The sequence below is a fragment of the Schistocerca piceifrons genome, chromosome 2 (genome assembly GCF_021461385.2).
Source record: "Schistocerca piceifrons isolate TAMUIC-IGC-003096 chromosome 2, iqSchPice1.1, whole genome shotgun sequence".
NCBI lineage: Eukaryota > Metazoa > Arthropoda > Insecta > Orthoptera > Acrididae > Schistocerca > Schistocerca piceifrons.
Window position 1 is genome coordinate 711,785,953 of NC_060139.1, and position 26,552 is coordinate 711,812,504.

General features: G+C 42.7%; 1 protein-coding gene across 1 annotated transcript in view; it reads right to left on the reverse strand.

Moving 5' to 3' along the window:
* The window catches only part of LOC124775786 (glutamate receptor U1-like), a 65,641-nt gene extending 39,435 nt beyond the window's left edge, over window positions 1-26,206 (reverse strand). Inside the window, exons 1-4 of the mRNA XM_047250617.1 lie at window positions 26,054-26,206; window positions 18,143-18,415; window positions 13,825-13,937; window positions 9,437-9,607 (exon numbers count right to left, since the gene is read on the reverse strand). Coding sequence (XP_047106573.1) covers window positions 9,437-9,607; window positions 13,825-13,937; window positions 18,143-18,415; window positions 26,054-26,206 — 710 coding nt within the window. The remainder of the gene's footprint in view (window positions 1-9,436; window positions 9,608-13,824; window positions 13,938-18,142; window positions 18,416-26,053) is intronic.
* Window positions 26,207-26,552: the final 346 nt, after the last annotated feature.

The window sequence follows — 26,552 nt, forward strand, 5'->3', positions numbered from 1 at the left end:
CAAAAATGGACTTGTACCACTACTGAAATAAGCCCTTCAATTGTAATGTGGCTCACGCCATCACAAGAAGATATACTTTACTTTAGTTGCACGAGACACGGGAAATGTCTATGTAGGTATCGATGAACTCCCTCGACTATCGAAAACACCTTCACTATGTACTACTGTCTTGCCAAATTCGACATAAGAATGAGGGTAGACTAGGTGAAACGATGATCAACGACACATGTCCCCTACTACAGAAGGATGAAGGTTCTTCTAAAAGTTATTAAAAAGTCCAGAAGCATGTGTATCATGTCTGAGATCAGTAACTCTTACAATAAAATTAAAGCAACTTGGAATATTATTGAAAGGGAAACAGGGCAACCAAGAGCACAGGAAGACTTCAGTGCCATAAAACTGAATGACAAGTGTACTAACAAACCATCAGAAATTGAAAATATTTTCAATAATCATTTTTTAAATGTTGTGGAGAAAATAGGATCTAGATCTTCACAATAAGAGGCAAGGCTACTAATAGAAGAGGCCATACCGGTGCAGTTTGAAACAACTGTAATTCCAGCAACCTCTCCCTCTGAAATCAATAAAATAATGAACTCACTGAAAAGTAAAAGCTCTTACAGAATTGATGGCGTTTCCAGCAAGGTACTTAAAGCTTGTCCGCCACAGATAAGTAGGATTCTCAGCCATGTATGTAATAGCTCTTTGGAGCAGGATGTTTTCCCCGATAGACTGAAATATGCCATTGTAAAACCATTGCATAAAAAGGGGGATACGTTGGATGTCAACAACTACCGCCCAATCTTTCTTCTGACAGCTCTATCAAAAATTTTTGAGAAAGTAATGTATTTAAGAGTAGCCTCCCATATTTGTAAAAATAAAGTACTAACAAAATGTCAGTTTGGTTTTCAGAAAGGCTTTTCAACAGAAAATGCTATATACACTTTCACTGATCAAATATTAAATGCTCTGAATAACCAGACATCACCCATTGGTATTTTTTGTGGCCTCTTAAAGGCCTTTGATTGTGTAAATCATGGAATTATTTTAGATAAGCTAAGTCATTATGGTTTGAGGGGGGCAGTGCACAAATTGTTTAATTCATACTTAACTGGAAGAATGCAGAAAGTTGAAATAAGTGGTTCATGTAATGCTAAAACATCAGCTGATTCCTCAAACTGGGGGGCTATCAAGTACGGGGTCCCACAGGGTTCGGTCTTAGGTCCTTTACTGTTCATGATATACATTAATGACTTACCATTCCACATTGATGAAGATTCAATGTTAGTTCTTTTTGCTGATGATAGAAGTATAGTAATAACATCCAAAAACCAAGAACTAAGTGATGTAATTGTAAATGATGTTTTTGACAAAATTATTCAGTGGTTCTCAGCAAACGGACTCTCTTTAAATTTTGATAAAACGCAGTATATACAGTTCCATACAGTAAATGGCACAACTCCAGTAATAAATATAGACTTTGAACAGAAGTCTGTAGCTAAGGTAGAATTTTCAAAATTTTTGGGTGTGTCCATTGATGAGAGGTTAAAGTGGAAGCAACACATCGATGGTCTGCTGAAACGTCCGAGTTCAGCTACGTATGCTATTAGGGTTATTGCAAATTTTGGTGATAAGAATCTCAGTAAATTAGCTTACTATGCCTACTTTCATTCACTGCTTTCATATGGCATGATATTCTGGGATAATTCATCGTTGAGTAGAAAAGTATTCATTGCTCAAAAACGTGTAATCAGAATAATTGCTGGATCCCACCCACAGTCATCCTGCAGACATCTATTTAAGGATCTAGGGAGCCTCACAGTAACCTCACAGCATATATATTCACTTATGAAATTTGTTGTTAATAATCCAGCCCAGTTCAATAGTAATAGCAGTGTGCATAGCTATAACACCAGGAGAAAGGACGATCTTCACTATGCAGGTTTAAATCTAACTCTGGCACAGAAAGGGGTAAATTATGCTGCCACAAAAGTCTTTGGTCACCTACCAAACAGCATCAAAAGCTTGACAGATAGCCAACTAACATTTAAAAATAAATTAAAATAATTTCTAGATGACAACTCCTTCTACTCATTGGCTGAATTTTTAGATATAAATAAAGGAAAAAAAAACAGCTTAAACATTAGTGTCATGCAATATTTTGTGTAATGTAATATCTTTTATTAACCTGACACGTTCCACATCATTACGAAGTGTCGTATTCATGATGCATGGGACAAGTATTAATCTAATCTAATCTAATCGAATCTAATCGGACCCGCCCTCTGCCACGGGGCTCTATGAGTCACTGAGTTTGTTCATTCTCAACAACATCGGCAGTGTCAGATCGAGACGAATTTAGAGGGCAGGCGCCACTTCATTGGTCCACACCTGGAAATTTATAGTACTTGAAAATTAACGTGATAGCATTAACAGAATATGGTTTACATTCTTTTCACTTGGCTCTGAAAATTAATGTATTACCAATTGTCAATTCTTTTTAGAGTCGAGTCTTATTCTTTTACTGTCGCCTGAAGGCATTATATTCAGGTCACATCTCTATAATCACACCGTCTTTCACGACGGTTTTGTTCTGTTGGATGTTCTAGGTGTACTTGTCACGTTAATTCTCTATGAATATCGGAACTCTCGATATTATCCACCTTGTCATCGCCAAGAATGAAACTGAATGTCAATGAAATAATGGAATAACTGAAACCAGAGACCACTTTGGCGGTAGCGATGAAAGGTCAATAACAGTGCCTTCCTGCACTATCAGTAATACGGAACGTATTCCTCAGCGGAAAAGGGCATTGTGGATAAGCAGAACAGAAATTTTCCTCTGTTCTGCGCATTAAGTCGATGTGTAAAACTCTGCTCAGTATAGGCGAACTTTTTTTTGTTAATTGTCTTTAAATAACTACAATTTGAAAATTAAAGATTACGTATTGTAATTTTCCCGAAGCTTCACAAACATGTGATAGGTGAGTTCAGCTCAGCAGGAGAAGTGATGGCGTTAATACTACTCGTAAAAACGCTGCTTGTTAGCTGTAGCATACATTTTAAAGACGACAGCTATTTACGATCTCCATGCCTGATTATTGAAACTTCCGTAAAAGAAGACTTTAAAGCCGGTTGCAGTGCCTACTTTGCATCTTCAAGTTACTTATGCTGCTCTTCCTTCCACTAGCCAATAGGTATCACACTGGATTGATAAAAAGAATGTTCGGTATCCTTTAATGTTAACTGTCACCGAAGAAGGAAAACTTACATCAAAGCACAAAAACAGAAAAAGGCCGTACTGTGGATAACATTAAGAAATTTGAGAAAGAACTAACACTATTGAGAGCAAAAATTCAACCACTAATCACAAAACACACTGAAAAACAAAACCAACAATACTGGCTCATGCTTTATGCAGACAGGGGAAGCGATGACAAAGCAGTTTCGTCACAGTGCTAAACTAATGACTAAAATACACCACATTTCATAAAAACTCTTTATAGACACACAAATTAAATGCCACGTCAAATGCAAGACGAATGCCGTTGGGAGTCGGGAAGTTATAAGGAAAATCTTGTTTTTACCCTCTTTGCCCATGAGACTATACAGGGTGGTGACCGGGCCAAATACCTCACGAAATAAGCGTCAAACGAAAAAAACTACAACGAACGAAACTTGTCTAGCTTGAAGGGGGAAACTAGATGGCGGTAAGGTTGGCCCGCTAGATGGCGCTGCCATAGGTCAAACGGATATCAACTGCGTTTTTTTAAATAGAAACCCCCAATTTTTATTACATATTCGTGTAGTACGTAAAGAAATATGAATGTTTTAGTTGGACCAGTTTTTTCGCTTTGTGATAGATGGCGCTGTAATAGCCACAAACTTATGGCTCACAATTTTAGACGAACAGTTAGTAATAGGTAGGTTTTTTAAATTAAAATACAGAACGTAGGTACGTTTGAACATTTTATTTCGGTTGTTCCAATGTGATAATGTACCTTTGTGAACTTATCATTTCTGAGAACGCATGCTGTTACAGTGTGATTACCTGTAAATACCACATTAATGCAATAAATGCTCAAAACGTCAACCTCAATGCATTTGGCAATAAATGTAACGACATTCCTCTCAACAGCGAGTAGTTCGCCTTCCGTAATGTTCGCACGTGGATTGACAATGCGCTGACGCATGTTGCCAGGCGTTGTCGGTGGATCACGATAGCAAATATCCTTCAAGTTTCCCCACAGAAAGAAATCCGGGGACGTCAGATCCGGTGAACGTGCGGGCCATGGTATGGTGCTTCGACGACAAAACCACCTGTCATGAAATATGCTATACAATACCGCTTCAACCGCACGCGAGCTATGTGCCGGACATCCATCATGTTGGAAGTACATGGCCGTTCTGTCATGCAGTGAATCACCTTGTAGTAACATCAGTAGAACATTACGTAGGAAATCAGCATACATTGCGCCATTTAGATTTCCATCGATAAAATTGGGGCCAATTTCTGTCCTCCCATAATGCCGCACCATACATTAACCCGCCAAGATCGCTGATGTTCCAATTGTCGCAGCCATCGTTGATTTTCAGTTGCCCAATAGTGCATATTATGCCGGTTTACGTTACCGCTGTTGGTGAATGATACATCATCGCTAAATAGAACGCGTACAAAAAATCTGTCATCGTCCAGTCATTTCTCTTGTGCCCAGTGGCAGAACTGTACACGACATTCAAAGTCGTCGCCATCCAATTACTGGCACATAGAAATATGGTACGGGTGCAATCGATGTTGATGTAGCATTCTCAACACCGACGTTTTTGAGATTCCCGATTCTCCCGCAATTTGTCTGCTACTGATGTGAGGATTAGACGCGACAGCAGCTAAAACACCTACTTCGGCATCATCATTTGTTGCAGGTCGTGGTTGACGTTTCACATGTGGCTGAACACTTCCTGTTTCCTTAAATAGCATAACTATCAGGCTAACGGTCCGGACACTTGGATGATGTCGTCCAGGATACCGAGCAGCATACATAGCACACGCCCGTTGGGCATTTTGATCACAATAGCTATAGATCAACACGATATCGTCCATTTCCGCAATTGGTAAACAGTCCATTTTAACACGGGTAATGCATCACGAAACAAATACCGTCCGCACTGGCGGAATGTTACGTGATACCACGTACTTATACGTTTGTGACTATTACAGCGCCATGTGTCACAAAGCGAAAAAAGTGGTCCAACTAAAACATTCATATTTCTTCACGTACTGCACGTATATGTAATAAAAAATGGGAGTTCCTATTTTAAAAAACGCAGCTGATATCCGATTGGCCTATGGCAGCGCCATCTAGCGGGCGAACGATAACGCCATCTGGTTCCCCCTTCAAGTTAGACGAGTTTCGTTCTCTGTAGTTTTTTCGTTTGATGCTTATTTCGTGAGATATTTGGCCCGGTCACTATCAATGGACTACCCTGTATATTTATGTAAAAACTAAGGGACATGATCAGAATACCGTTACCAATATTTTCAGCTTTATAACAATGGGTATCTAATTCTTTTCAGTGCCATCTTCTCATTTTGATTAACGTGTGTTGACTAGTGTTACGTTTTTGCATAATTATGCGTAGTTAACCATCTGAAATCACGGTCTTTTCTTATTACTTCATATCAGCAAGAAAAAGATGTTACTCACAACTGTCGACTGTTCATACACAAAATGTGTCGAAGTCAAAGAAAATCCTTATCATTGTTGCATATGCAGCACTATTAACCTCTAGCTGGTTAAAAGTTATTTAATAGAAAATATTTAGTAATTGACTACCCTATATGTGATCAAGAGCAGTCGTAATGTGTAGTATTCCTCTTTTCATTATGCACTGTGGTGACGAAAGCCATGGGATTAGTGATGTACACATATACAGTTGGCGGTAGTATCACTTACATAAGGTATAAAAGGCCAGTGCATTTGCAGGTGTGTCATTTTCACTCTGGTTATTCATGTGAAAAGTTTCTGACTTGGTTATGGTCGAACGACGGGCAGTAACAAACTTTGAACACGCAGTGGTAGTTGGAGCCAGACGCATGGAACATTCCATTTAGGAAACCATTAGGGAATTCGATATTCCGAGATATACAGTATCAAGAACATGCTGAGGACATCAAATTTCAGGCATTACCTCTCACCACGGATGACTTCATAAGCGAAAACTGGTGTTTGCGTAGAGTTCTCAGTGTTAACACACAAGCAACATTGCGTTAAATAACCACAGAATCAATGCGTGACGTACGAATAACGTATCCGACAGGACACTGTGGCGTTTAATGGGCTACGGCAGAAGACGACCGACACAATGACTTTGCTAACAGCACGACATCGCCTGCAGCGTCTCTCCTGGTTTCGTGACCATATCGATTGAACTCTAGGTGACTGGAAAACCGTGGCCTGGTCACATGAGTCCGGATTTCAGTTGTTAATAGCTGATGGTAGGGTTCGAGTGTTACACAGACTCCACGAAGCCTAGGATCCAAGGTGTCAACAAGCCACTGTGCAAACTGGTGGTGGCTCCATAATGGTGTCAACTGTGTTTGCATGGAATGGACTGGGTCTCTCGTCCAACTGAACCGATCATTGACTGGAAATGGTTACGTTCAGCTACTTGTAGATCATTTACAGCCATTCATGGACTTTGTATTCACAAACGATGACAGAATTTTTATGAATAACAATGCGCTATGTCACCGGCCCACAGTTATTCGCGATAGGTTTGAAGAATATTCTGGACAGTTCGAGCGAATGATTTGGCCAACCAGATCGCCCGAATTGAATCCCATCGATCATTTACGGGGCATAATCGAGAGACCAGTTCATGCACAAAATCCTGCACCGGCAACCCTTTCGCAATTATGGACGGCTATAGAGGCAGCATGGCTCAGTACCTCTGTAGGGGACTTCCAAAGACTTGTTGAGTCCATGCCAAGTCGAGTTGCTGCACTACGCCGAGCAAAAAGAGGCCCGACACGACGCTAGGAGGTATCGCATAACTTTTGTTACCTCAGTGAATAGAAAGCGATACGTGAATTTCGTCGCCATAGGAACTAATAACAAACGTCCGTATATATGTATGTTTCTATCGTCCGTGTAACTCATTATACTGCACTGCCCTTCAGTTTTCTTAAATTAATGTTGGTTTAAGTGGAATAGTGCCATACCCGATCGTGAGAACACGTCTCGCAGTGCTACCGCTTCTTGACAGTGACGTCACGCGAAAACCCCTGATCGCTGTCGAATGCATCGGTCCGCCGATCTACGTAGTAACCCTGCTAATTCCTACCTAGTCTCTCGGTATCAGGTACACGCCCAACTCTCTGCTGAGCGGGAATGCTATATCTCTACTAAAGCTGTTCACACATATTCTAATTTTATAATTTCCTTAGCCTCTTTGATAAGTGAGTCCCAGCGGTTTGCAGTGAGGAGTTAAGTCTGTGTCGTATCAAACAAGATTTTGCACTTCTTAAGGCTGTGTTATCCATCAAATTTGTCTAGATTCCGGTACGTGAAGTGCTTCTGATATTCGGAGCAGCGCAGGGATACAGTTTAGACGCACGTTACTGCCACTTTCACTTGGAATATTATAAATATCTGGGACTACTTCGATGCACATGAAAATATTGCACGTCATGTAGGATAGTAACGGTACCAGAGTCCCAGATATACACAATAATCCATGGTAATATGACAAAGCAGCGTGGGAAAGTTTATTAAAACTGTTTCCCAGAGCTGTTCCGAATACCCGCTACACATAAAGACACTGAAATTTTTGGTTATAAAATAACATTTGGTGTAGAAGACATACGTTATGGTACCTGCAGGTGGGTTTTCTACTGACTTATATATTGTTCCGTCTTTATATGGTAGAACAATTTCATATTTATCAAAGAAAACACGAACTATAGATGCTCTACAATATCCCTGATGAATTTGTTACTCATACGACATCCATTGACTAGCGCACGTTACATGCCACAGAACGCTCCTGATCGGCCCATTCTGGAGTTAGTACTTCGCTACTGACAGAACAATACTCTTCACCTTATTGTACCCTGGCTGGTCCGACTGTCGTGACATCTAGTGATCAATTCCGCATTACATATGAGTAGCTGGATACTTTTGATAAGATAGTGCAGAACGGACTACATTTCAAAGTAAGAGCATTTTTTTCCTAAGAAACACAAGATAAGAAATCTTCACTTTGCTTTCGTGTGTGATTGTGACTGTCGGTATACCTTCTTATTTAACCGGTAGTTTACTATAGACCACAATAACAGACCCAACAGCAGTTGTGACCGTAAAATAGTATAGAAGTTGGTAGCATGATGTAAGTCAATCCCTCCAGAACCCAGCCAATAATGACAGGACGAACACTGTCACATTCAATGTCCATGACTTCTACCTTACCATTTACGACCGTCCTCTCCAGTTAACGAATACATTAAAATACCTTGGACTAACCCTCGAGTGCTGAGTAATGTCGAAATCTGACCCACGAACCATCCAACAGGATGTGCACAATAGACTACAACAACTAAAATTGCTAATGGGCCTTACTTGGGGGTTACACTCCTCCACTGTTCTCCACACTTAGAGAACCCCAATCCTATCCATCCTCTGCAATGTAAATGTTGCATGGACCTCACCCCTATTGAAGTTCTATAAGTCCCTTCAAATCCTCGAACGCCTAGCACTCGGTCTCACTTTCCAATTCCGTTTAGCTTCCCCCACATGGATCCTCTACCATCTCATGAAATTCCCACCCCCACGCCTCCCACTCACATCGAGCACCACCGCATCTTCTATACTATCTGCAAACTAGATTCCAGTAATTTCATTGTCTCCCCTCTGATTACCAACCGTGGTATGCTGTTGCACCTTCACACACAAAGCCCTCCACCCTACAACAGCACACACACTCAATATCTTACCCAATGGAACTTCAACTAACTGCTCTCCCCAACAGTGAGATTCGCCCTGGTATTTACCCCTCCTATCAATTCTAGCTCTTTCCCACCTATCCACCAAACCCCTTCCTGTCCCCTCTCTTTCCCAACTTCTGTCTTCCCACTATCCACCTCAATACCTGCACTGATCTCTACAGTTTTCCCTACAACTCAGTCCTACCGAACATATTCTCTTCTCCCAAAATACTTTACTACCAGTGCAGGTTCTTCAGATTTTAAGTGAAGGTACAGTGCTTTTTTCTCCTACAAACATTTCAAGATCCTTTAATATATTTTTAAAACGTGTATATTTTCGCTTTTTATATTACCGTCTTTGTTTTTTTTAATTTAGAATAGTAAATCAGTCCTCTTGTCTGATCTTTATATCATGTTTATTATATTTTTAAAACTGCCGTGAGCCAGCCTTACTGAAAGAGGCCAGTGGGCGTGGTGTAGTCGATGGCGTCGCTGCGCTCGGCCCGCAGGGCGACGCCGCCGACGGCGACGTCCACCTCGCCCCTCTGTATCTGGCCCACCTGCCCGTTGAACATGTCCTTGGTGACGCGCGTGCCCCACTGGTCGGCGAACACGATATTGTGCCTGCACACAACAAGCACAGAACGGATAGCAGGCCAACATATTCTAGGCAGCAACACTGGGTACACGCTGCTTCTGGACTTCACTTCAACCTTTGAGGATGAACTGCCCCAGGAAGTGGATCACTTTCCTGTCAAGCGAGATATGCTGAGGTAACAAAACTCATGAAATAGAGGTATGCACATATACAGATAGCAGTAGTATCGCGTAATCAAAGGTATAAAAGGACAGTGCATTGGCGGAGCTGTCATTAGCACTCAGGTGATTCATGTGAAAACGTGTCCGATGTGATTAAGGCGGCACGGCTTTTAACAACTTTTGATGGTGAGTAGCAGCTAGGACTAGAACATAGGACACTCCATTTCCGAAATCGTTAGGGAATTCAATATTCAGAAATCCATAGTGCCAACAATACGAAATTTCAGGCGTTACCTCTCACCACGGAAAACGCAATGGCCGACAATGTTCACTTAACAGCTGAGAGCAACGGCGTTTGCCAAAAGTTGTCAGTACTGACAGAGAAGCAACACTGCGTGAAATAGCCGCAGAAATTCGTGTGAGACGTACGAAGAACGTATCCGTTTGAACAGGACCCTAGACGACTGGAAACCCGTGGACTGCTGAGAAGAGTCCCGATTTCAGTTGGTAAGAACTGGCGGTAGGGTTTAAGTGTGGTGCAGACCCCACGATGCCATGAACCAAAGTTGTCAACAAGACACTGTGTAAGCTGTTAGTGCCTCCATAATGGTGTGAGCGGTGTTTACATGGAAAGGGCTGGACTCTGTTACTGGAAATGGTTATATTCAGCTACTTGGAGACCATTTGCTGCTATTCGTGGACTTCATGTTCCCAAACAACAATGGAACTTTTATGGGTGACAGTTCACCTTGTCACTGGGCCACATATGTTTTCAATTGGTTTGAAAAATATTCTGGACAATTCGAGCGAATGGTTGAGCTACCCAGACCGCTCTACATGAACCCCACGAACATATGTGGGACATAATTGAGATGTCAGTTCACGTACAAACTCCTGCACCGGCAACACTTTCACAATTATGGACAGCCATAGAGGCAGCATAGCTCAATATTTCCGCAGGAGACTTCTAACGACTTGTTGAGCACATGCCACATCTAGCTGGTGCACTACGCTGCGCAAAAGGAGGCCCAACACTATGTTAGGAGGTATCCCACGACTTCCGTCACCTCAGAGTATCGTTACTAAGTTGTGTGTATGAGACATCTGTAAGATTCTCAGAATGAGTGACAAGAACTGTAGATAAATTATTATTTACTGACGTCATGTCTGAATAAATGTGTAACATGCTTTGTTAGAGCTTTCATTCCTTCGCAAAATGACTATTCAATTGTTAAAGAGTCTATTTCGTGTTCTGAAATACATCATTGATTTGGACAGTCAGTCAGATCTAGTGACATTTGTGGTAATTTGCACCAAATACATGACGTGGCCACGAAGGCCAACAAAAAGGTGTGACTCACATAACAAGAACTCATTCACCCGCAAAGTGGACAGGTAGAGCCTGCACAGAATACTGTGGCCAGCAGATGAGCATACGTGGGGAGAGCAGTAGTGGCGGGGACTGCAGGCAGACACTGTGGGGAAATGCCGAGCGCTGGAGGGGAAGTGCCGTTCTAAACTCAAGCCTACCTCACATTTTTTGTAAATATTAAGTGGGGTCCCTCCACGCCCACATTCGCTTGTTGACCATTCAAAAAGATCTACTGTCACCTCTGCTTTGGTTAGTATCTAAAAGGGGTTCCACCGAAAACGCGGCGATTTATTTTCGCCTAGCTTGTTAACCATTTTTAACTTGCAGAGAACCATCATGTGTGGCGAATTTTGAGTAAAACCAAGACATTTCTCTTGTTGCCATGTCAAAAAATGAGTCTTTTGCCAAAAAACAGAGGAATGTACACAGTCTCATCTCACTCACATGTCGTGCCAACGCAGCTGTGAGAGAATTCTGAAACAGTGGTTTATTAAATTTGGAACTGAGAAAAAGTAAGACCAGTATCTTATGGAAAAGCACATCCTCGGTACGAAATAAAGTGTAACATATTCACTCACATAATTCTAAAATCCACAGCACTTTTCATTTCACCAGCTCACTTCACCTTAAAAATATATTCTTTCGTCGAAAAAGTCTGTTAGTGAAATTACACAGTCGATAATGAAGTTTTGCATAATAGCCACACGGCAAAATACTTTCCTCTTTGTGTGTTATCATTTGCCAAAATCGTATTTCGATGTCTCAAACAGTTTATGGAATACGAGGAATGTTGTGGATGTTTCACTCTGGCATTATGGCTAGCGCGGCGCGATCACAAATGAGTGTCCTATGTCAGATCAGTTTTCTCGAGATTGGTGACAGACAGACACCTCCACCCAGGTCTAAAGATAAATGCAATATGTTAGATAAATTTCGTGTGCAAACATACTAAATAATATGCACCTAGCGCAAAATCATAGCGACTCCTATTTTTCATAGAATTTTTTTTCGAGTTTCGCGTAGTGTCTTATTTCCACGTAATATCACAATAACTATGACCATTAACGAAATGACGGGCATATCGTCGTGAACCTGATATACCCTCTACCACAATTAAAGATACAAGTAAAGCAAAAATTTAAATTTTTACCAGATAGTTTCTGTAAAATCGTTTAAGAAAGCTGGCAGGACGCGCGCCTCGATTCTGTCATCGCTCACTGCGAAAGGTGGCAGACAGTGTCGGCCTCACCCTCCAAACAAACGAGTGAACTCGCCCGTCGCTTTGGACGAAAATTGGTCACTGCACATCGGCCACCGTATCCTGCGCGCACTTCTGCTGTGTTCACGCATCAGCACAGATGAGCTGGAGTTTTACCCGGCTGTGACTAATAGGTTGCTGTGTAGAGTAAGCAGTACCGTGGCTAGCACTTTTGTACGCATGGCTTTCAGAAACTGGTGATAAGACTTTTTAGTGAAGCATACCACGTAAGTAGACTTCCTAGTAGAAGACTGTTAAATATTCCAGGGCAAATAGCCACAGAAGACTTTGGTTGATGTGATCTAACAGCGACAGCCTGAGGATTCTCGTCATTTTATATTTTTCTTAGCTACTTTTAAATTGATCTCGACAATCTTCAGTGATCTTTGCTTTCTTCGAAGTGTTGAAAATAAATTAAATGCTATTTGGGAATATGGGCGGGTATTCATTACAAAGGCAATACCAAGTCAGGGCGAAAAAGGAACAAGACTATTTCTATTACTAAGGTACTATTAACAGTTGTTTACCGACCTTGAACTGAGTTCATATGTCGTAACAAGTTCAAACTTGGAACATTTCAGGGCAGGAAAAGCAACCATTATAGCAGTAGCGCTTTTGCACTCCTGTGAAAAATGTGTGTGGTCTGACACAATACTCTAGAAGTTGATTCAATGACACAGTGAAATAACAAAGCGTATTCAGTATATACTGTAATTTTCAAAGTATGACTTATTTGAGTTCTCGCACATCTTAATTTGCACCTTCTACCACTCAAAATATTTTTCACTCCTGCCGTTTCCCTTAAGGGTGCACGGCAACGACTCCAATTTTTGCCTTCCACCAGAGCGATAGGAAATATCCGTAGTAACTACAAGACATTGGCACACTAACACGCTATGATAACTAGTTTCTTAGTGGTGTTAGTATCCTTATTTCTTTTCAACCAGAATTCGCAAGTAAAAGCAGTTGCACGTTTTGTGGGTAGTCAAAAAATTCATAAAAATTTTGGTGATAGCACAGAAACATGAAAAGAGTTACATAGTTGTAGGCAGTGCAAATGGATTACTAAAACAGCTGCGATATACTGAACAGAGGAGCCACTCTTTTGGTTGACTAACGCCAGTGAAGCTTCATAATTGAAAAAATAAATGGAGATTAGGGCTTTACTTCATTGGCCAGATCATTACAGGTACACACGTCTTCACATACACATGTCTAGCATAACAATCAGTGTAGCCGGAAAGGGATTTCAATCTAGCTTCTCCGTAATAAAAAATCTACTCTGTCCCAGCTCAGTTAAATGGTATAAGACCGAAAACGGGTGCTGTTACAGTTTTATAGGTGGACATTCATGTTATGGACAGGTGAGTAATACTTGTAACTTGTGCAAATACATCAGATTCATTACCACAATTTTTATTCGTTTGTTGAGAGAAGCCGTTGGACACTTACGTGAAATTCAGCCGCGCTGCCGCCACTTTGGATACGGCGTAGTGTAGTTTGCTCCAAGTGTCCAGATGCCGGTAACGTAGGTCGTCGTAGCGAGAGAAATCATCGTGCACTTTCTGGAACAACAAAATATTTGTCAGGATTTAAATTCACTGTGCACTACCTTTTTCGTTTTTCTTTTGTTTCGTTTCCTACATTTCTTTTACCTTTTTCTATTTATCGAATGAACATGAGAAATGTTCACGACGGATTCCTAGCAAAAAGAGCGAAGTTTTCTGTCACTGACTGGTTTTTTATACGAAGTCACCTAAATCAAAGGAATCAGTAACTCACCCTCCGTTTTTACCTGTTTGCAATACTCTCAGTTAAGCCCAGATAGCCGGCCGCGGTGGTCTCGCGGTTCTAGGCGCTCAGTTCGGAGCCGCGCGACTGCTACGGTCGCAGGTTCGAATCCTGCCTCGGGCATGGATGTGTGTGATGTCTTTAGGTTAGTTAGGTTTAATTAGTTCTAAGTTCTAGGGGACTGATGACCACAGATGTTAAGTCCCATAGTGCTCAGAGCCATTTGAACCATTTTTTTTAAGCCCAGATACCCTACATTTAAAATATGTAACACTTTGGAGAGCATTTCATTTAGACTGTCGTGAAAGGGTGAGAGGTAACAGATAATTGTACTGATGCCTGTACAACGCTCCCTGATTCCTACTGTGAAAATAAAAATTGTTAGGCACACCTCATATGCGAAACATGAATAGTATTAAACAACATACTATCAGAAACATAAAACTGAAACGGGAATAGATCGAATAATCTAAATCTGGGAAATCTAGGCGCAAAAAAACTGAGTAAGGTCGAGCCGTCATCTTGGAACCATATAATGAATTAATGCTACCAAAACATAGGAGTTACAGAGTGACGCACTAGTTTCCTGCAGTGATACAAAGAAGTTGGCCCAGTAGCTGACACATGGACTAATGCGATCCTCAGCTGCAACAAATAAACATTTGCAATTTTTGGTTATGCCTAAAAGAACACTTTGTTTGACTGAACGTCGACGCTCCTGAACAAACTGACAACATCTCTACAAATCGTCACTACCCAAAAATCTCAGCAAGCTGTTGCACATGAACTGGTCATTTTTCGCTTACTGAATGTCCTTAAAAAGATTGAAGTAATCTAGTAAATAGAAAATGAAGCGAATTTGTTCCAGCTCTTGGGTAAGTTATTACTCGATTCCTGATACAACCCTAGGCGCGAATCGAATCGGCGCAGCATAGCGAAAAATTACACAGGGAAAAAAGTTCAGTTTTGAAAATTCTGTTATCATTTAGGACCATCCTCCCTCCAATAACTCTTAAATTAATTCATTTCCCTCTAATTTCTATCAGATTCCGGACAAAGCTATCTTACCCATTATACACTGCCTGCCGAAAAAAAGGAAGCACCCAAAAATGCCTGATATCAGTGTAACGTTTTACACATATACACCGTCGACAGACATGTAAATCATAAGAAATGTAATTCTCTATGACAGGTATATCAGCCACCAGAACTCATTAGTGTCGCTCGAGTGTAGTGTTGTTACCAGGCATGGTACAGTCCTTTATAGGAGGCCTGAACAACATCAGATGTCGAGTGGTCACAGTAACTCCCAGAGATACCGGTTACTCGTATCACATAATGTTACCAGCGCTTGACAGTGTTTGAAAGGCGCCTCATTCTATGTCTTCATTTGGACGTTTGGTCGAGTTGTGCAATATCCACATTTGTGAGGATGTGCCCAATCTTTGACTGCATAGGAGTGTGAGGGCAGGCATAATCGCCGTCAATGTTGCAGTCCACCACGCCTGACTAAAAATGGTAGGACTGACATATTCTGCACCAAGCACATCGTAACACCCTTACAACTGTGCCTCCCGTCCGAACACAAGCAATGGACTCACCGCAACATTCTGTCGTTACGTACTATTGGTCGGAATATGGAATTAACCCTCCGTACGTAGACTGCCGTTAACACCACATCGCAAGCGGCTGCGTTTGGATTTATGCGTTGACCGGAAGCATGGACTGTTGATGAATGGCGTCGCATTGTGTTCAGCGATGAACCGCGGGTTCTGCACTAACCCGGACGACCATCGTCGGTGAGTATTACGACAACCTAAAGAGGAGTCCCATCAGTGTAATGTTTTGGAGTGTCACAGCGGTGTTACTCCTGGCATCATGATATGGGAAGCTATCAAGTATGACTCCGGGCTAGTTGTGATGAGGGACCTCTAACGGCACGAAGGTACATCACAGACATTTTACATCATCATGTGATACCTCTCACGGGGCAGCATCGTGCTGACATTTTTCAGCAGGATAATTCTCGTCCTCGCTTGTCACATCTCTCTATGAACTGTGTGCGTGGTGTTGAGGTACTCCTGTGGCCATCGAGGCACTCAAATCTGTTCCCCTTAAAACATGTGTGAGATTAGGTCGGACTTCATCTCAGTGCCAGTGCCAATATCCAGGATATCACCTGAGCAATTACAACAGCTGTGGGCCAGCTAGCCTCAGGGGAGGATGGAACCGCTTTATGGGACCCTTCTCAACCGAATCGGTTCATACATCCAGGCTACTAATAAGTACGCCCATACTGACAATGTCTTTGTAAATTTGGCTCGATATTGTTGTCATTGACATAATGTCACATCATTTCGTTTCCTCTTCTCCTTCTGGAATCTTCATTTCCTTTGTCAGGCAAAGCAACAGTCCTCAATGATTTTCTTAAAAAAAACGCTTCGCCTGTGGTACATCGCACTTACCATTTTAGAGAAAAGATTGTTGTTTCTGTGTATCTGGGACAGTCGGTGTTTGAATGTGTACAGTGGTGAAGAAAAATATGGAAACACTGCGAGAAGTGGTTGCTTGAACATGAATGCGGATGCTTGCCAAACCTGCAGGTAGCTGGTTGCATTTGACCACGAACGGGACCTGTGGAATGTCCTCAGAATATTGCGAGTGTCAGTCCTTGTCAGAACAGTGTTCTATGTACTTGTGAATGCATTATGTCTCGGAACTAAGTGGATATTGGAACGTGGGTAAATCGTAGGTGCTCGTATGGTGTGTGTTTCCGGAACCAGGGTAGCCGAAATGTTTGGTGTTTGAAGAAGCACCATGTCGAAGATTTATACCGCATATAGGGGAAACTGAAAAATAATCATCCGGTAAGACAGAAAGCGAACGAAAAGTGTGTGTTGAGTGACCGTGACAGACGGTCGTTGAAGAGATTTGTGGCGAAAAATAAGGGAACGGCAGCTGTAAAAGTCAAATGTTCAAATGTGTGTGAATTTCTAAGGGACCAAACTTCTGAGGTCATCGGTCCCTAGACTTACACACCACTTAAACTAACTTAAAGTAACTTATGCTAAGAACAACACACACCCATGCCCGAGGGAGGATTCGAACCTCCAGCGGGAGCTGCAAAAGTCACGCAGAACTGAATGACGCACACGCGAACCCTGTCAGTATCAAAACAACGTGAAGAGATCTCCATAAGATCGGAATTGCAAGACGAGCAGGAATTACAAAATCACACCTCAGTGATTCAAATGCCTGTAACAGGAAAACGAGGTGCCGATGCCATTAAACCTGGACAATGGAGGGATGGAAGTAAGTCACTTGGCCAGATGAGACTTGGCCACACAGTTTCCAACTTTTGTTCGAGTTTGCGTCTGGAGTACGCCATCTCAAGTACAGACTGTTTGCTGCCAAGAGTGAAACATGATAGCTGTTCGATGATAATCTGGGCAGCCATATCGTGGGAGTCAATGGGCCCCATGATTACTCTCCAAGGTGACATTCCTCCCAGGATTATGTGACTCTTTTGGCTGATCAGGTCCATCCCGTAGCACAGTATTTGTTCTCCATTGCTAATGCATTAATGCATGTTCCAAGACGACGGGGCCCCTGTTCACACAGCTTGCATCACCCCGGAATGGCTTTGTGAGCACGAGGATGAAACGTCCATGTCTACCACAGTCACCAGATCTCATTATTATTGAATCTTTGTGATCTACTTTCAAGAGAATGGTACGTGATCGCTATCCACCAAAGGCATAGTTATTTGAACTTGTCACTGTTTTGCAGAAATAACGCTATAAGATTCCCTTCAACACCATATAGGACCTGCATGTAACCATTCCGTGAAGACTCGGAGCCAAATTGAGTGCCAACGTTCTCCCTACACGGTATTAGCCTTGATAATGTGATTTGGTATTTCCATGTTGTTTGTCCACTGCATGCAGAAGTAGAAAGGCGAACAAGCGTAGCGACTTACGACGATGCCGGCCTTGATGGCGAGTCCTTGCAAGTTGTCCCGCGAAGGAGGGGCGGGCATGGGGCTGCCCGGTTGCCAGACAACGGGTGGCGACACCACGAGACGAGTGCCCAGACCGTAGACGTCCCTCAGCAGCCAGGAGCCGGGAGTCGCCGTGTCTGGAGTCGCCAGAGTGACGCTCGAGTCCAGCGCCAGCTGCGGCAGCTGATCAGGGTCCGACTCGCCCAGCAGCAGCCAGTGGCGCTGAGCTCCCAGCAGCTGGCGGCCTGCAGCCTGCAGGTCAGCGCATGAGTCACTTCTCGGTACGTGGTTGCCTCGTACCAATGGGCACCAGTCTTTAAACCTCAAGATAAAGATGAGATAGCGGTAATACCTGTTTTATTTCACTGGTCGCGTAATGAACAAGGGGTCAGACTACGCAACTCACGTGCCGACTGAAACACTATTGGCCATATTTTGAAACGTAAAATATAAAGTTTTCACTACGCTACTTTTGTGTATGGAAAAAAATAACAAGAATGGCATCTATAGTAGGTTGCTTAATAGAATAAAACCAATATGCGAGTAACATAAAAAGCTAGAGTGAAGAAAACAATACGCTGTAGAAATTAAAAGTAAAAGAGTGTGTTTGTCGTATGGAGCCTATGGTAGCATCGCAAAATAGATTTTAGCTGCTAATGAGTAATTGAACAGAGCTGTAGAGAAATTCGAGGGGCAGACAATAAGTAATACAACACATTTTTTCTGAAAGCACGTCGGTTCATTTCATGATTCCGGTACTATTATTCCCCGCTCTTTTGGCTACAAAATCCTATTTTTCACCATATTTTCGTTCAGTGTGACGGCCTTTCGTCACCTTACCAAGAGGGCGCTTTGCCCGCATTGTGCCGCTCCATTGGTCGACGACGGAGTCAACGTCTTGCTGCAGCAGTAACCTCTCCATAGTCCACGTACTGCTTCCTGCGGAGTGCATTCTTCATTGGGTCAAACGGAAGTCGGAAGGTGCGAGATCCGGGCTGGAGGTTGGTGAGGAAGAACAGTTCATTGAAGTTTTGTGAGCCGGCCGCTGTGGCCGAGCGGTTTTAGGCGCTTCAGTTCGGAACCGCGCTGCTGCCACGGTCGCAGGTTTGAATCCTGCCTCGGGCATGGATGTGTGCGATGTCCTTAGGTTAGTTAGGTTTAAGTAGTTCTAAGTTCTAGGGGACAGATGACCATAGATGTTAAGTCCCATAGTGCTCAGAGCCATCTGAACCATTTGACGTTTTGTGAGCTCCTCTCGTGTGCGCAGGCTTGTGTGAGGAGAAGGGGAAGTTTGTTTGCATTTTTGTGGCGACGAACACTTGAACTCGTTTCTTCAATTTCCTGAGGATCAGCCGGCGCACAGGAGACCGAACTGGTTTGCGCTGCCTTGTCATAATGATCCAGACGTAGGATTTTTTTTCCCTTTCATTTGTGTTGTGAAACCTTCCTTCTTGCCAAATTTCTTGATTCTGGGTCAATGACTAATAATCCACAGACTTTGATGAGTGAATTCAGTATTTGAAACAAATTTCAACTTAATACGTCTATCCGTTCATCAGAGAAATGGACGGACAGACAGACAGACGGACAACGAAGTGATCCCATAAGGGTTCCGTTTTAACCAGTTGTTATGCGGAACCTTAAAACCAGTACTTTTTCTTACTTTTTTTTGTTGCACTTTGTTCTTGGTTCGATACCACTAACAGTTCTTCAATCACTTATATAGGTGGTTTAATGGAGCGTAAACACTTTGAGAAACTGTTGTTGTGCCCCTGGATTTCTGATTCCCTGATATAGTAGGTATCTGGCTGATCATACGGTTGAAAAATTCATGGCTATGAACTCGGAATCACCTCGGCTATTTCTAGCGCAATATTTATCTCTTTCACGCAATTACATGACGTAACATATTCTCGTTCGTGAGAACACTCTGTACTTTCTGATATTCTCTGTGAGGCTAGACCTGAACACCGAGGTATTTTGTTAGTATCTTTCTACTGTCTGTATACCATAAATGTAGAAAACGATACACTGTTGTTTGTATTTGTTACGTGATTTTTTCTTCACGGTTACTGAGAAGTCCACCCCATTCGACATCGCCCAAAATACTATGGGATTTCTCTTAGCTACATACACTCTGAGATATTCCACGTAACCTGTCTCGGATATGTTCCAGCCCCGTGAGGCTATTAGGGATTTGTGCCATTGCTTCGTCAAAATTTCTGAAGATATTAAAAAATGAGAAAAGCGGAATACGATCGTTCATGAGAAAGTTCTAAATTAATGCGGGAGTAGTATGGTTGATTCCTATCAACGATTGTAAGTGGACCGTGAATGCTCTGCCTGTCTCCTAAACCGCTCGACATCACAACGTGCAACCTACAGCAGGTGTTTCAGTTGTGACGTGTTTAAGTTTTTAGGGATAGGGGAAAGACTACAGACAAATAACAGAGGTGCTGCAGTTGAATCCAAAATACGTATACTGATATGAATCACGTGGGTAAAAAGCAACTCGGTCGTCGCCCTCTGGGAAAAGCCATGAATCCACAATTCTGGACTGACACAAGCAAGCCACCTATGAAAAATAACGCAAAAAAGCACACAGTGATGGGAGTTCGTTCCAGCTCTTAGAGAAAAATTACTAGATCTATCGAGACAGAACTAATATGGAGGAAAGTAATAAAATAAACGACAGTAACAGAAACGAGAACGAGAGCGCGTAGCTAACCACCGACGCATCGGCGCGCTGGTGGTAGGCTGTTCACAGAACCAGCTGCGAGTACTTGTGATATATATAGCGGATATCATGTGCGTCTTTTTGAGGTACAACCGTATTACTATGGTAGGTTTGCAGTACATGTCTGGCTCCCAGGTTATGAAGTCCGGCACTCGTTGGTAATAAGACGGCGGCAGACTTCCACGCCAGTCTTCACGATGAACCGAAACCAAGCGACCGCGACCAGATACTGATTCAGACTGCGCTGCAGAGTGTGTCTCCATCGATTTTATTTTCTTATTCGGTGTGCCACCTCTGCGAAACACAGTCCGCGCCGTTAACTTTACAGGGGAGGCGGCGGTGACCTCTTACGCTGTTTAATTGCTAAGCGGCGGGAGGGAATTAGTTCTGACAAGGCCAGAGTGGCACTAATCCAGAGACGCTAGAAAAAAAAGGCATGCTTCCACCACAGCGTGGTCGGAAAGAAAGTTTAAATGCAAATCTTATTTTCTTATTTTTTAAGGAACACACTATTTTGCAACTATTTTAATAAACTGATTTCTAGTAATCTCAGAATTATCCGAATCTCCTCAATCTGTGGTCCATTTCCTTGGCAGAAATTTGGTCAATTTTGAATCGCGGGGAAAATTATTTTTAAGGGGAATTTACCTATCAAATTTACTAGCTCGTTGTTTATGTGATTACAGTCATTTTGTTCGTAATCCCTTCTACAGTTCGAATTTGCAATTGGCTTTCGTGTTATGTTTGTTTGGATGGTACGTTTGTTAAAGACGGAAAAATCAATAGCAGAGGATTTTATGAAGTTAAGGCCACAATGTCAACTGCGTGATCCCGTCAGTATCATCTTCATTACAGCGTCATATGCAAAACACATTAGTTGTACCATATAATTAATTTAAGTTCAGTTACGTAACTAAAAAGACTAGCGCTATGAATGTGAGACAATGCTTAGAAAATCTCTGGCTCACTTTTAAAAGGAATGTAGTGTAATATAATTCTGCTGAATTCTCCGCTCTTCTCATCAAAATATGATCTGTTGTAAGCACTCTATCAATATAAAACTGATTGCTTTGAATAGAATATGTTTATTCATAACTTAAATTTACACGTAATAAAAGTTGGCACTCATGTAATCTAATTCCACTTACGATTAAAATATTAAATTCCTTCGAGTTATCAGTCTCTTTTCATGACTGCAACTGTTACTTAACATTTATGTGATTTATGTGATTCAAGCTCCCGCTTTCGGTTTCATTGTTTAAGTTATTCCTAACATTACTGACATTTATTGAAAGTCACAACCACCTCTTATTCGGGGTGAAATGATAGGTTTCTTGAGTAACAGTTTCCGTGATCTAATCTGACCAATGCTGATGCAGGAACACCTCTCAACTTATTTGTTAACACCATTTAAGACACCCTTCTCGTGCAATTAAGATATTTAAGTCGTCCCAGGTAGTCGTAATACTTTGATTCACGTAACTAGTTTCAACAAATTAATTTTAATTATATTATTAAAATACGAGTATAAATACATCAATAACTATGAAAATATATTACCTTAAAAAACGTATCGTGATTACGGCGTAAGACTTGGTTGACCCCATAACAACGACGATACGAGCCGTTATTGCAAAAGACGCTTTCTCTGCTGACATTTACCAAAGAGACAGGCAGTGGCTGGTCTGACAGCGAAATGAGAGTTTGACACATTCTTTCACACGAGATGGAACTGTACTTTTTTTAAAAATATAACTGTATGTTGTAATACCAGTGTCATCCACATTGGTATAATTTTATTTGTGGTGGAAATTAGCATCTCACATTTCGTAAGTTTTTTGTTTTAAATCTCAATATGACCTTAAGCAGTGTATGAAGCCATGAATCTGTAATTCTGGACAAGAGGACACCAACAAGGATGAACAGATCGAAATGACTTGTAGAGTTGGATTTCTACTAATGAAGGGTCGATTCAATGCCAGAAAATTAAGTAGGAAGAGGCGCGGATACTTAGTTGGGTACTAGAATTGGGGCCTGTCAAATGAGAACGAGACAGATTTAAAAAAGTAAGTGGACTGTTTATTATATCGAAGGTAATCTCCATGAATGTTAAAACATTTATCCTGCTGTGAGACAAGACGGTCAGTGCCTTCATCGAAAAATATCTGCGGTTGCCTACGGAACCATGGCTGTACCCAAACGTGCACCTCTTCGTCCGAAGCAAATCAACGGCCACGATTGCTTCCCTTCATGGCTCAAAAAGTATAGAAACTGCTTGGGGAGAAATCGGGACTTACTCGGAACATGTGGGCGGACCTACATGTTGCCAAGGTTGTTTAGAGTACGCTGCACAAATTCTCCTCGGAAGTCCTTAAGCATCGTTAATATAGCCCCGACCTCGCCCCATACTATTTCCATATTTTTCTGATACCGATGTGAAAATTTATGTATGTGAAACATTCTGAATGCGACACTGTTCACTGATGCTCTCCAAGTGAGAGAGCAGACTTACGTGGAGCTGGACCGAGGCTGGAGTCGACGGACGCGGATTCGGCCCCAGATCGTCTGACTGAGAACTCCGCCAAAATGCGGAATCTAGGGTTTTAAAGAGTATGTGAAAATTTAAACAGTTTTAGTAAAATCGTTTGGGAGTGGGGACTGGTCATGGGGGTGGTGACCTCGTCCTTCCCCCACCTTCTATCCCCACCCTTTGATCTGTGCCTGCATAGGTACCGAGGGGTTATAATTAAAGTTCACCTACTCACAGAGGTCCAGTGTGGGCTATAATTATCGTATGGCAGCGAACTTGGTAGATATACTAATGCAATATTATGGAACCGACTTACGCTGCAAAAAAATAGTTACACAAGCTGCTTATAGTGAATTGCGTGCTTACTGAATATCGTCTCAGTTATGTGACTGGATTTGTGACTTACGGAAAGTCATCTAATAAAACAGAAGTGATTTCTGGCGTTCCCCAAGGCAGTGTTATAGGCCCTTTGCTGTTTCTTATCTATATAAACGATTTGGGAGACAATCTGAGCAGCCGTCTTAGGTTGTTTGCAGATGACTCTGTCGTTTATCGACTAACAAAGTCATCAGAAGATCCAAAAAAACTGCAAGACGATTTAGGAAAGATATCTGATTGGTGCGGGAATTGGCAGTTCACCCTAAATAACGAGAAGTGGGAGGTCATCCGCATGAGTGCTAAAAGCAATCCGTTAAACTTCGGTTACAAAATAAATCAGTCAAATATAAAGGCCGTAAGTTCAACTAAATACCTAGGAATTACAATTACGAACAACTTAAATTGGAAGGAATGTAATTCATTGATTATTCCTTGCTACTGTAGTGTTATCTTGAAGCTGTGAGAAAGGAGGACAGGCGCTCCAAGGCGCGGAAGCAGAGACGATGCTGAGGGCAGACGAAACTAGGAGAGATATTGTTACATGAAATAAAACGTAAGGGGAGAGCCTTGCAGACGCCCCCAGACGCGGTCCCAGGGCGTTAGTTACTCTTCAAGGAATTAACATGTATCTTCATATGGCGTATAGACGCTGTGGTAGGTTGCCACCGTAGAACTTTGTAACCAACAGGCACGTACTAGCGTATAAAGCCAGCTTGATATCAGCTCTGAGAACAGCAACGTCAGTAGGCTCACAAGGGTTAGAAAGAGAGCGAAAACGCCAAAAACTGTTGACCTGGCAGTCCCTACTCCGGGGAGCCCGAGGGGCGGGGCTAAATGACGTATAACAATAATGTTGCAAGCCTTATTTGGCAGAGCAGTTACTTTAGCTTTCAGCTGAACAATTTTGATACCAAACACGGGCTTAGTTAGTGCAACTGCATTAACATCCCCGCCTTAGGAGCAGTAGAGGGGACCTAACTAAACCGTGATTGGCAGGCACCTGCTAGAGATCTATGGGATTGGCTGGGTGACTTTAAGTGGAAAAAACAGTGCCCCCACGCGACTCTCTAAAACCCCTAGATTCCGCATTTTGGCGGAGTTCTCAGTCAGACGATCTGGGGCCGAATCCGCGTGCGTCGACTCCAGCCTCGGTCCAGCTCCGCGTAAGTCTGCTCTCTCACTTGGAGAGCCTCAGTGAACAGTGTCGCATTCAGAATGTTTTGTTTTGCAACTAAGTTGTTGCCTTAAGATACTGCTAGTGCTTGCTACTGTGGTTAGCATCCACTCCTGGGACTTAGTAAATGTAACAGATCTAGTAAGGAGGCTGCCTACACTACGCTTGTCCATCCTCTTTTAGAATACTGCTGCGCAGTGTGGGATCCTTACCAGATAGGACTGACGGAGTACATCGAAAAAGTTCAAAGAAGGGCAGCACGTTTTGTATTATCGCGAAATATGGAAAAAAGTGTCACTGAAATGATACAGGATTTGGGCAGGACATCATTAAAAGAAAGGCGTTTTGCGTTGCGACGGAATCTTCTCGCGAAATTCCAATCACCAACTTTCTCCTCCGAATGCGAAAATATTTTATTGTCACCGACCTACTTAGGGAGAAATGGCCACAACGATAAAATAAGGGAAATCAGAGCTCCTACGGAAAGATATAGGTGTTCATTCTTTCCGCGCGCTATACGATATTGGAATAATAGAGAAACGTGAAGGTGGTTCGATGAACCCTCTGCCAGGCACTTAAATGTGATTTGCAGAGTATCCGCGTAGATGTAGATGTAAATATTGGCCACCAGGTCTACATCTGGCGCTGTTGAGCATCATCTCCACGTCTCCGGTGCTCATATTGAACAAATTCTATAACCGGCGGTTAATAATAAAACCAACATTACGCCTTTCTTATTTGTTTGACCTTTCCTGCAACCGTCCCGTTCCTAATACATTGCGTATGGAAACATTTCTATACCTCTTTCTTGCATTCAGAGTGTCAGATTTACACCTGGTGGCCAAAATTGGAACTAATTTTCTTTCCAGCGTAAATCGGTTCTGCGCGCACCAACGTAGCTATCGAGTTTCGCTGCCATACGATAGTGAGTAGCTGCTGTTCGATGTTAACCATCTGGTACATCTCAGAAGGTGGAAGTGGAAAACAAGTACTGGATGACATGAGCGTGCTGATGCATATCTAGCAATAGACAGCTGTGGTGTCAGCTGGTAGATGCGGGGAGAGACGCACCTTGCGGAAGATCTGCAGGGCGCCCGGACAGGAGAGCGCAGTGCAGACGGCGACGGCGCCCCTGGTGGTGCTGAGCAGCGCCCCCAGGTCTGGCCGCACCTCCTCCGGCGCGTGGACGGAGGCGCGCAGACCACGCCGGCTCCAGGTGCGCATGGCCGACAGGCCGCCTGCAGGACGAGCACAAGGATCAAATGGCTCTGAGCACTATGGGACTTAACATCTATGGTAATCAGTCCCCTAGAACTTAGAACTACTTAAACCTAACTAACCTAAAGACATCACACAACACCCAGCCATCACGAGGCAGAGAAAATCCCTGACCCCGCCGGGAATCGAACCCGGGAACCCGGGCGTGGGAAGCGAGAACGCTACCGCACGACCACGAGATGCGGGCGACGAGCACAAGCTCCAGTTACGGTATTCCAAGTCCAGGAATGTAAACACTGTCGCATTCACGCATGGACCTGGTAAGCCCGGGACTACGGTGCCGAGAGACCTC